At 34.6% G+C, this 13,117-nt stretch overlaps 1 protein-coding gene across 4 annotated transcripts in view; it reads right to left on the bottom strand.

Annotated features, from left to right (window-relative positions):
- CTNNA2 (catenin alpha 2) overlaps positions 1-13,117 on the bottom strand; it is a 1,292,108-nt gene that overhangs the window by 57,483 nt on the left and 1,221,508 nt on the right. For all 4 annotated transcript variants that reach the window (XM_055121537.1, XM_055121538.1, XM_055121540.1 and 1 more), the window contains exon 14: positions 3,955-4,068. In XM_055121537.1, coding sequence (XP_054977512.1) covers positions 3,955-4,068 — 114 coding nt within the window. The remainder of the gene's footprint in view (positions 1-3,954; positions 4,069-13,117) is intronic.

The raw sequence follows: 13,117 nt of genomic DNA, 5'->3' as shown, positions 1-13,117 counted from the left end.
ATTGATATTTTAATAAAAATAACATAGTAATTATCCTACTGCATTTAAAATAGATTTGGAGTCATAGTCGTTAAATGTGCATTCATGAAGCATCCTTAACTCTGACCTAGATACATCTGTCTCCCTAAAAAAGGAAATGTTTTACTTAGACTTCACATATCTTAACTAGCAAGAGTGCATCCTTTTCAGTGTTCACTAGGTGTTTCTCTGTTAAAAAGCACAGCTCTAATTTATCTATAAACTCCCTCAATAGCCCTGAAGAATCAAAGAATCTAGATCCAATCTCCAGAGAAGCAATAAAATTTCAAAGTCCCCAAATGTATTAATTTGTGCATTAAAATATATGCAAATCTCTGTCAATTAAATGATTGGAGTTTCAACTGTACAATTCTGCATTTGAGTGTCAACTGACCAGTTCCACTCTCTAAATCTTTTTAATGTCCTATCATTGACTTTTCTCTAAGCTTCCTTGGGGTAGGGATTTCAGCTTCCTGCACAGAACAGAAGCTAAATAACTATCTTTTGATTGACTAGACAAAACATTTTACCACTCATTGCATCAACATAGTTCAAGAGAAGTACCAGAGATGACTAACATTTTCTAAGGGCACAATTCTAAAGAAAATCTGGTCTCCTGAAAGAAGATTTGCGTAGGAAGATGTTATTTTGACTCTAGGGGTGCTCGACCTGCATAATGCACTTAATGGCGTGTGACTTGGGTGCAAGTGTCATTACATTTGCCTCTGCTTATGTAGCTATCGATGAGCCAAAGTCTTTTCCTAAATAATCTTAAAATGCTTTTGGCTTTTAAAAATTCATAATTGACCTTTACTGAAACTAGAATTTAAAAAAAGGTTATCTATAAACAGTAGATCACAAACTGTGAAATTTGCAAGTTAATCAAATTAAAATTCAACACATGAGTTTTAATTAGGTCTTATCAATGTAACTCAGCAGTTTGAAATGTTAACGCATTAAAATAGTTCTCACTAGGACCAGAAAAAAAAAATCCTAAACACCAGCCATAGTCAGATCAAGTGAAGTACATGTAATTGTTCATTCCCTCAAACTAAAGGAACATGAGAAAAATGATTTTCGTGACCAAGAGGAGCGGGAACAAATTAGCTTTTCTGCATATGTGATGTGATCACCCAGGACAGTATGAACTTTTCTGCTCTTCTATTCATAGTGGCAACAGACAGCTCTCTAAGGCCTCAAATTCCATGGAGACTGGAATCTTCAAGTCTTTCCACAGCAACATGTTCCCCAGTTTTTTTTTCTTAAGAGTTAACCATTTTTGGTGATCAGTGTTGCAAATGTCACCTATTGAGAAAGCAGGGCTGCAGTGTGACTTGTTGGTAGGATATAAGTCTAAGATGTATGTAACCTAGTTCTATAATTAGTACTGCTATCAAAGCAAATATGTAAACATATACATATATAGGTATGTTTATATGTGTGTATATAAATGGAACTTCAAATCTCTGACACAAGCGAATAGCTACACTGCCTAGCTACACTGAAATCTAATTAAATTTCAAGGAGCTTTTAATATATTTGTTATTCCAATCAGGGGGAAAAATAACTTTTAAGTTGTTGGGTTCTTAATATGAGAAATATTCATTTCTTAAGTATGTATGAGTATGAAACATTGACTTCCTACATAAGTTTTTATAAGCAAAACTAAAATGCCCAAAATTTGGAATTTCCAGTTATATTCACATGGCTTCAAAGTCAGCTAATATATATTAGGATTTGAGGACAAAATCTTTTCCTTACTATTTTTAGGCTATAAAAAGTTAGGAAATTGGGGTAATTGTCCAAATAATTTGAGTAAAAATGTAAATGGTTGCCAGAACTGTCCAGTTCTTTAAGAATATATTATATGATCAGTTCTCTTGAAGACTGCTTAGCTACTGTACCATAACCAGCATCTTCCATAATATGTGGTGGGTGTAATATTTTAGGTCATATGATCTCTTAATAACCTTATAAAGTAGATGTTGTATCATATTTATATATATAGAAGTTAATGAAGTATAGAGAAATTAAGAAAGTTATCACAAAGTCACAACTTACTCGAGTTCATCTTTAAAATTGTGTCTGTGTGACTGAATACTCTATCACCAAGGACAAATTTCCAATATTTTTGTCAACTAATTTTAACTACATCTACCTTTGAACAAAAAGTTATATGTGGTGTCTAAGATCAAATGGTATTATCACTTTCAAAATTTATCTGAGCAGGGTATGAGGAGTCTCATAAAATACTGCAAGCCAGTAGTAGTCAGGGATATTTAAAAGAAATAGAAATCCTAGTTCCAAACTCTGAGAGCATTGTTAAGATAGTACTAATGACACATTATACATTGATTTTAGATTAAATTTTCATGTTCAGCGATGATACTGTCTAAATGTGAAACAAAACAAGGCAATTTATAGGGGAACTGGCTGCTAGAAAAAACTTACACTTGTCAAAGACAACTTTTGCCTCCCTCACAATTTTCACCAAGTTAACATGCTTCTCTGGTCAAAAGTTCGACCATCTGTCATCTCAGCAATTCAATATACCATCTTATTTCCAACTTACAGCCATAATTCTATGTCTCTGATTTGTCATTATATAATTATAGGGTAAAATAGGCTGACTCAATAACAAGTGCTGTCTACTGGAACTTAATCACACAGACCACATGATAAATCTCAAAGAGAAACTAGCAAGTGGTAGATTAGTTTGTACTATTTTGAACTATATTCAAAATTCATGCACTCAACAGAGAATATGGTCTTTTCACATGCTGGGAAAAAATAATAGCTGGTATTGAAAGCTACTTGAACTTTGTTTCTACCCATCATCATTGCCTTGATGTCTAGAGTAAAGAAGATATACAAGATATAAGCACACTGAGACAGTATTCTTATTTGAAAGGAATGTGACTAACCCTGCCATTTTGACAAAATGGTGATTGTAACGCAAGAAGAGGGTTGTATAATATGCCTTGTTCTTTGAAAAAAATGTCACTAGATACTAGACTGTAGAAGTCAAACAGTCTGAATAAGTTACTCAAACTGGTCCTTTGTTATTTAGATAAAATTCTGCTATTTATTTCACCAGATTGAAAATGAGTTGATTTAATTGATAAGTTAGGTTAGTTTTATGATAACTTAATCTTAAGTTCTCTGGGTTTTATGAAACTCCCAATTTTCAATATTGTAGAAAGGGAGTGGTTAGCATCCACAAGGAATTTTGGAATAGGAGGCTTCACATTTTTTTATGTACTTTCTACTTTTACCAGTCCATGTCCAAAAGATATTTTTCTTCTAAAGACTAGCAGTCCTCTCTTACTGAACACAATGCATGTTATCTATTGCACTCCTTATTTTATAAATATTAAAGCAGTAGAGAAGTTTCTCTCTGATGACCTTGTAATACATTTGAAAAGTGTGGTGTTGTTATGAAAGGTCACAGGCTAGACTGTGGGGAGCAGCTCTGCTAGTACCAAAGCAGAACTACTTCTACATTCATCATTGATTCTTGTGTTAAGTTGAGAGACATCAAGGAAAACAGTGGTTTCAGAACCCATGCAAGATTTGAACATTCCCGTTTCTTTTGGCTGATGAACCATCTAATCATGATATTATTGGGATTAGACCATCTCCTGATAGTCCCTAGCAACAACAAAATCCATACAGGTATCAATGTTTTCGTTGATATGTTATAAAAGATAGAGAAAGAAGAAAGAAAGTAGAAAGCAAATGCATTTGTTTCTGTTACATAATGTGTGAATTGCTGAAAAATAAAATTTGAATGTCTATAAACAACCCCAGGTGAGAGTGTATTTTCTGAGCCATTAATTTGTGGGGTGCCAATTCGCTGAATTAAGGCTTTGCCACAAACAAGTCTGGTAAACACTGCTCTAGAGCAACAAGCCAGTGTCCTGGCAGTCTACTTACTCTTGCACTTTGCCCTGCAATGAGCTGGTCGTCCTCAGTCTGAACACTCGTCCGGCTGCGTACATCATAATCTTCCTGCTCAAAGTCAGAATCGTCTTCTAGCTCTTCTGGAGTCTAACCATACAAAGAAGAAAAAGTGGGTAGGGTGTGGAACATTTTATATTTGGAGTGACAAACCTCCCCTTCCATCTACACACATCTTCAGTAAAGTTGCACCCAGGAAAGAAAAGTTGTTGATGTGTGCATATACGTAGTTAGATGTGGAGGCAATCTTAGCTAGAGTCAGGAAAATTATATTGTCCTGATAACACACACAGCATTTGCCTTGCACTCGGGCTACCCAGGTTCTATTCCTCTGTCCCTCTCGAAGAACCTGGCAAACTACCAAGAGTATCTCGCCTGCATAGCAGAGCCTAGCAAGCTACTTGTGACATATTCGATATGCCAAAAACAATAACAAGTCTCATAATGGAGACATTACTGGTGCCTGCTCAAGCAAATTGATGTGCAATGGGATGACAGTAACACAGTGACATAGTGATTAATTTGTTACCTTTTCCTGTAGGTATTATAGCAGAAAAGTTTCCAAATAAGAACCTCCATCTATGCCTGAAGGAACTAAAAAATTATATACAAACTAAAGCCAAAGATAGCAGACAAAATGTATAATATTAGAGCAGAAATTAATATACAAAAGATAACCTATATTGCTCAAACTAAGAGTAGTTTCTTTGAAAATATAAGCAAAGTTGACCAGCTCTTATAAAAATAACTAAGGACAAAATAAAAGATCCAACTCAGTAAAACTAGAAGGAAAAAATAAATTTTAAAATTGAACTATGGAATTTCAAGTGATCATAAGAATCAATTTTCTGGAATGTAATGGAAATTGGAAATTAGAATGTTGTGCGCATTTCAATAAAAAATATTTCCATTTAAGAAAAAGAATCCATTTCCTGATATCAAACTATATTATTAAACTATTATCATCAAACCGTTATGTTACTTATTAAAAAGCAGGCAAATAAACCAATGAAAGAAAATTGAAAACTCAGAAAAAACCCAAATCTAGACAATAAATTAATATTTGATAGGGGGCCAAGAATACTTAATGGATAGAAGAATTTCTTTAAAAAATGTTGCTAAGATAGCTGAATATTCAAATGAATTAAATGAAACTGCAACCCAGACCTTGGACCAGTTACAAAAATAATTATCTTGAAATGGATTGAGAAATTAAGTATAAGCCTTGAAACCAAGGAGCTTCTAGAAGAAAGTGTAACAGAGCTCTCCACCATGTATCTTGGTATTAAATTTTTTAAATGACATTTAAAGCACAAGCAACAAAGTGAAAAATAAAGTGATATGACATCAGACTAAAAAGTTCTACACAGGAAGTAAAATCAGTAATAGAGCGAAAATTTTCCTCCAATTGGAGGAAAATATTTGTAAATCAGATGTCTAATAAGAAGTTAATACTCAAACTGAAGGAACGTTTACATTCACTAGAAGACAACTATTTCAATGTAGAAATTAACAAACTGCCTTAATAGACATCTCCTTAAGAGTAATATATAAGCAACCAAAAATACACAAAATGACATATATGCAACATTACTAGTTGCTTGGAGGAGGCAAATTACATCATAAATGAGATATTGCTTCACATATTTTAGAATGGTTGTTACCAAAATTATAAAGAAAACACATAACATGAATACAATGCACTATTGATGACTTTATAAATTGATATTGTCACTATAAACCAAAAAACATGGGAGATCTTGAAACAAATTAAAAATAAAATTGCCACATCATCTAGTAATTATATTTCTATGGATATGTATAAGGGAAATGAAGTTAGTAACTTAAAAACACATTTGCATCAATATAAATAAAATCAGTGTTGGGAAAAATAAAAATTCTCTAATCCAAGAGTTAAAGCCCTTGCCACTTTAACAAAAATAACCTAGAGCTTTCATTACTTTTCGTGTACCCATCACTGTTTTCTGACAATGATTTACATAGTTTTCTTAACAATTGTCAAGACATAATTTTCTCCACTTTACAGAAAAGGAAACTGAGGCATGCAAGTTCTCCAAATTGGATGATTTGAAGCATTTATTCAACTGGCCCCATAAACTTGAAGAGGCTGAACCTTGGAGATGGTAGGAAAATTAGAAAAGACAGGGAATTAGTGTAAGATTTCTAAGGGCAGTTGTCTGCAGCCTAAAACGTAATGATCACCCACAAATCATCTCTTGGATACAGCATTACCACCCAGGACTGTCTTTCAGAGGAAGAAATGAAATTGACGATGTCATCCATTGCCCATATAAAAGGGCACATTTTTATTCTGCTGCTTTTTCTGGCTACGTGAGTGCAATTAATCAGCTGTGGTTATTGATAAAGACTTGAGATTGGTCAGACAGGCTTAAAATGGGTCCTCATGCCAATATCACATTATGCCTAGTAATTTTCCAGCTTGGACATATTCCTCTTACTCTCCTCTCTCTCCATTAACCTAGTTAACATTAACTCTGTCATCTACAGATGCTCAGTTTTCTTTCATAGGTATACTGAAGGAGGAAAAGACCAAATCATGTTCTCATGCTTTATTAACTAAAGCGGGATGGAGTGAGCAAAGTGTAGCTTCTATTTTCATTGTGGACAGGGTCAGTTTCTCTGATCATCTCTCCCTGTTCCAGAGAACACTGTGGGACAATAACAGCAAGTTGGTAAATTCTGGTGACAGATGAGATGACAAGACTGCAAGCACTTTTCATCTCTAGTTTCTGAAAAGGGGAAAGAAAAGTAAAAGGGAGAATTTCATTCAACAGAAAAAAAGGAAAATGTGACAGTCTGTAGTTCTGTATCCAAACATTTCTGTGATCTGTGCAGTTAATTGATGAGTCAATGACAAACACAACCTGGCAACACAAATTTTCTCAACCAACTCTAGCTCGGGAATCAACATAAGAGTTGCCTGATATGGACTCAGAGGACCTGAATGTTTTTGGCATAACTCTGCCACTCACAAATGTGTATCCCTTTGCAAGTCACTGAGTGCTTTCTGTTTCTATCTTATTACTCATGAAATAAAGAAGACAGTTGAGACCTCCCTGTCTATCTCACAGGACTCTAGGGTCAAACGAAAATTAAAATGCTTTGTATAAACAAGGGAATAGACAATGGGCAATGAAAACTAACCTTGGGATACTGGCCAACAGAACTGAGAATTGAGGGAGGCCTAAGGGTGAAGAGATAAGAGAAATACCTAGGAACAGAGGTGGAGGGATCCTGGCTCTCCTCTGTTTGTGCCTTAATTATAAGCGTGTAGCACTGTACCACTGTCGTCCTGTTGTTCAGCGATTTGCTTGAGCGGGCACCAGTAGCGTCTCCATTATGAGACTTCTTGTTACTGTTTTTGTCATATTGAATATGCCATGGGTAGCTTGCCAGGCTCTGCATGTGGGCAGGATACTCTCGGTAGCTTGCCAGGCTCTCCAAGAGGAATGGAGGAATCGAACCCAGGTCAGCCTCATGCAAGGCAAATGCCCTAAAGCATTAATTTTAATACTATTTTCCATCATAATATCGTAAGAAAATAAGTAACAATGTTTTGCAGATAAACTAAAATCATAAAACCAAACTAAATTAATAGCAATGAAAACTCTTAAGCTTAATAAAATATATCCCTAAGGGTAGCAACAATATTAGCAATTATTTCTACTACAGGCCAGACATTGAGTTATAGGACTTCATATTTATAAGATTTTAATGAAACATTTAAGTCCCACTGTACCATTGTACACTTGCTTATGTTGCTTATATATTACTCTTAAAGTTCATAGTTGTTCATTTTCCATGATGTTACCCCTAGAAAGCTGAGGATTCCACAACCCATCCTTTCAATTGTCACAAAAGCCACCAGGCAAAAAGAGATGAGCTTAAAATATTTCCTGTGCCTTTAGACATGCAGCAAAACCATCCAAGTCATGCATATAAATAGTTCAGTGCATGTGCAGTTTGCTAATTTTTATGTAAATGTGTCTCCTTCTCTGCTGTTGTTATTTATTTACTTTTTAATTATAAGTGGGTTTTTTTTTGTTTTTTTAGACCTCTGCTACTTAAGGAATCATGTAAAAAGAAAATGGACCCAGATAAAATTAGATATGTATCATTAGATAATGTTATAGGGCAAAAAGAATTTTTAAAAATGTGTAATTTATAGAAAACTGAAACAGAGTTAAGTCTCAGTTCTGAAATGGTATCAGATATGGTCTTTCATGGCTATCAAAACCCATGACTAATTTAGACTGTGAAAGTGAGGCTTTCCTGTAAAATTGCAGAATATAAGAATTTGGTCTTTAAAACAGCTGCCATTTAGTAGTTTATGAGACTACTCTGAACCTGTTAGAGAGTCCCAAGTTAGTAATGCGACGTGTCAGGGCCATACCACTTATTATTTGTTGAGCTGGATCAATTGTCCTGCTTCTGGTTCCCAATCAAATGCTCAAGCTATTCCCTAGCAGCTTAGAGAAGCATGAAGAGAAAAGGCTAGAAGGATTCAGAGTTGTTTTCATGACATATGAAAGATGTATTAAGGGCCTTGAAAAGACTTAAATATATATGTGTATGTATAATTGAAAAAATATATTATATTAGAATATATAATTCTATATACACATATATTTATATATAATTTTATATATGTATTTTCTTTATGTGGGCTGGAGTGACAGTGCAGCAGGGAGGGCGTTTGCCTTGCACGTGGCTAACCCGGGTTCAGTTCCTTCACCCCTCTCAGAGAGCCTGGCAAGCTACTGAGAATATATCGCCCACACAGCAGAGCCTGGCAAGCTATCCTTGGCGTATTCGTGTACCAAAAACAGTAACAACAAGTCTCACAATAGAGATGTTACTGGTGTCCACTCAAGCAAATCAATGTGCAAGGGGATGACAGTGATAGTGATACAGTGACAGTGTGATTTTCTTTATGTATAGGTATGTGCATACACACACACACACACACACAAGATTTTCACTGCAAGCTGAAAGATGAAGACATAATCTGAAGAGGGTCTATCATACGTGACTAAACACTTTCAAAGGAATTTTAGCATTCTAGACCACAGAAACTAACTGTAAACTGGAAAATAAGATGAAAGACTTTTTGTATGAACAAAATCTCTTTACTAAGAACTCAGAGACCCTTGGCATCTCTAAACTGAATTACTCTGGAATCTCAACTGATCTCCCATAATTCTGCCCTTACCTTGTACATTCTATTTCCACTAGCATAAACAGTCAGCTAGTTCCATCAAGAGCTAAGTCAGCTCATGTTATTCTTCTGCGCAGAACCTTTCAGTAGCGGCCGCTATGCCCCCCGCCCCTTTATTCAATGTTATCCTTGGATAGCAAGTGCATGCCCTCTGTCTGGAACATGTTCCCTTTTCTACTTTTAGGGCTCAATTTCTTTGTTACTTATCAGTGACCACCCTTTGCAAATCCTGTATGTACATAATGCTCTATTCCTCTTATACAACCTTGGTTTTCTCTATGAGAAAATGATTAGTATTCTTTCTATTCAAGGGAGAGAGGGGGCTGCTCTCTGCAGTGCTGAGGGACTACTCCTGGCTGTGTATACAGAACACTCCTAGCAGGTTCAAGGGAACATAAAGAATGGCGGGAATAGAATCTGGGTTGGCTGATGCAAGGCTAGCACCCCACCAGCTGAACTCTCTCTCTGGCCCCTGACAATGACTCATATTTTATTGTCCCATATTTTTTCTGTCTCCAAATAAATCAAATGAATATGTACGCTTTGAGGATATGATCTTCGTCTATTTATTTATCTCTGTATTTAGAATACCTCCAAGACTGTGGAGCAACTAGTAAGAATTAAATAAACATCTGATGAATAAATGATAAAGACTGAACTATCAAATTTTAAAAATAACGATTATTATTTCTGATTAAGAAAAAAACTAGAGACCTTATGAAGCCTTGTTGGTCAACTGGATGACAGCACTCTATAGTAAGTTAATCAATTTGCCACATGACAAGTCATATCTGAAGTCTTTATTTTACTTCTAAAACAAATTTTCTAACCCCAGTCTGTAAACTGATATCGTGATAGTTAGCAATTTGTACTTAAATTAACTGATCATTTAAGAAGAAATTGGAGGGGAAACATTTTTTGGGAAGCTTCTAATTGCCAAGGTCTATGCTAGTATTTTGTGCTATAATAACAGCTGTCCCCATTTACAGATGAGGAAAGTAAGGCATAGCAAAGGAAGTTTAGCATGCCAATGACACAAAACTAGTGAAGCCATAGGTTCCCAAATTTATAGCTTCAACAATCCTAACAAGTTTGTTTATGATCAAGTATATCATAGAAATAGATTAAGTTGACTGAACACAACCAGTTTGCTGGTTGCAAACTATACTACTTCTCAGCTAATCAGTTATATTTGGATGTTCAAACTTGATTTTTAATTGTAGTAGCTGTCAAAAACCCATCTTCACAAATATGTCATCGAATGTAATGTACTGACCTTAAGTTTAAGGTTGGTGAACCTGAAATTTACTTTTTGAGTGACCTTTAGTTAATTCTACAAAGAATTTGAGAGCTTTCTACATATTTTCCTCTGTTTATTAAAGCATCTTGCAATGTTTTAGGCATCATTTGCATGATTTAGCAGGTATCTAACAAGCTTATAATCTCTGCGCCTGATTACAGGTCCAGTTACTTCTCTTGCCTGATTTTTTTAAAGTATCACATACAATGATGTTGATCAACAATGTAACTATTAAAAAGATTAGTGCTACTGTAGTATATTTTTGATGAATTTTTCTAATACACTATTATCATTTTGTAATATATCTCAATACTAGTATAGTATAAATTGTTATATTTAAATATATACTGGGTCCTCATTATTAATAGCTACTTATTTGTGAATTTGTCTACTTGAAAAAGTTTATTTTTATAATCCCCAAGCCAATACTTTTGTGGTTATTCATGATCACATACAATTGGCAAAATATCTAACTCATGTATTTAAAGCTGAGGTCAAATTTTTGTGGAGTCTCTTTATTGCCTTATTTTTTTGCTTTCTTGTGCTTTTTGTTGATGATTTTTCCTAATTAAAATGACCTCCAAATGTAGCTAAAGTGTTATATGGTATTTCTAAGTACAAAAAGTACTATAATATTTCTGAAAGAGAAATGTGTTATGGTTAAGGTTTCTTCAATCATGAGTTGCAGTGTGGTTGGCTGTGAATTCAATGTTAATGAACTAACCAGATATATCCAATAAAGGTATTTAAATAACAGCATTCATAAAACAAGGTTATACCCGAGATTCACAAAACCCTAGTCCCGCAAGTTCCTTAGGAAAATATATTCAATATTTACCAATTCACTGTTCACACTGTCATTGAAGAACACAGTTATCTACTGCCGATAATGATAAATACATAATGTAATGCCATATTTGCCTATTCACTTTTTAAATGACCATTTCTGGGTAATCAGAGGATCCTATATGACTAATAGATAATCAAGGACATACTTAAGGAATAAACCAAATGCAGTTGGAAGAAAAGCAGAGTTGATCCATTACAAGAAATAAGTTGGATTGTGAAATATAAGTTAATAAGAATAAGCTTTTTCAGTGTAGAGTTGGCCTGGAGAAGCTAAATCCAACTTCATCTCTAATTATGTATTGATTGTTGAGAGACAAGATGATGGAGTATTTGACCCTTTCAGGTAATTTCTGAATTTAGTTTTCTTGTTTTCTTTTATTTAGTTATGGGGCCACACTCAGCCCTTCTCAGGACTTACTGCAGGCTCTGTACTCAGGGTTCACTCTTGGTGGGGCTCCGGAGACCACAGGGTGTACCAGGGCTGAAACAGTGTCAACCACATGTAAGGCTAGCACCATATCCACTGTGCAATCTCTAGCCACTCTGCATTTAAGTTTTGGGAAAACAACTGCCTGAATTTTTCTAAAATATAAACTCTTTGGAATGAAGGGAATCATGATAGGTTTGCTGGGAAAGAAATAGACCTGTTAATTTTTGCCTTTCTTCCTGACTTATAGCAATGGGTTCTTTTTAAATAGACTTAATCAAATTACTCAGAAAGCAAACCAAGCAATTATCTGAATACAAAATGAATCCATTTACGTATGGACTGAATATTTTAACAATAACGATTTATAATTTCTCTGTTCTTAAATTCTAAATGATGTGATTTTCATCTGATCAAATCATGTGAAATGTCAAGAAAGAGGAATGATTCTTTATGTAACAAAGTGATGGTATTTTATCTAAAATTATGTTTTTAAAGCTTATGAATGAATAAAAGAATGATGGCTATAAACTTCCTCAGTCTCCCAGATAAATGGTTGTCTCAAAATTATAAAGGTCTACAAAGCATACAAATGTCAAAAAAAGGAAGTATGTCTTGAGGACTATAGTGGGATTTAGTGCCAAATGCCTCGGAAACATAACTCTCATGGTCTATTACCTTATTTCACAAGTTAGTATGGAATGGGAAAAGATGATCTAATTTGTTACACATTGAGTATACTTCCTTTGCTTCTCTACTTTTCATAGCTTTGTGATCCTTCATCCTTCTCCCTATGTGCCTTTTTTCCTGCTGACCTGCCCTTCAAAAAGCATTAACCACTCTGTCAGACAATGTACCTTGGTGAAGAAAGTCCAGATGCAGCGTTTATATTCCAGAGTTTCACAGTTTAAAGAAGGCAACAGACATTAAAGCAAATGATTGGATGCTATTGCAAATAAAACCAGTTCAAGGTAGTTACAAGAAAAGTTCAGTATTTCTGAAGGAGAATTTAGAGTAAGATTTGAGCCAGGTCTTGAAAAAATTTTCAAGAGTTTAACAGTCCTAAAATGAACAAGTTTGATGAACATAAAATGTAGCTAAGAATCCCTAAATTCTAGTTTCAACTTATATTAAGTATAATTAGCACTATCTAACACAACTTATGAAACAAAAACACTTGATGTAAAAACATGCTAAAGTAGAAGATATTATCTGTACTTGCAAGAGAAGAAGTTTGATTTATGAATGTTTCAGAAGAAATATGGGTATCAAAGAGAGACCTTTATGGGCCAGAATAATAGTA

The sequence above is a fragment of the Sorex araneus genome, chromosome X (assembly GCF_027595985.1).
Source record: "Sorex araneus isolate mSorAra2 chromosome X, mSorAra2.pri, whole genome shotgun sequence".
Taxonomy (NCBI): Eukaryota; Metazoa; Chordata; class Mammalia; order Eulipotyphla; family Soricidae; genus Sorex; species Sorex araneus.
Note: the sequence above shows the minus strand (reverse complement) of the source record. Positions and strands in the feature narration are given on the sequence as shown.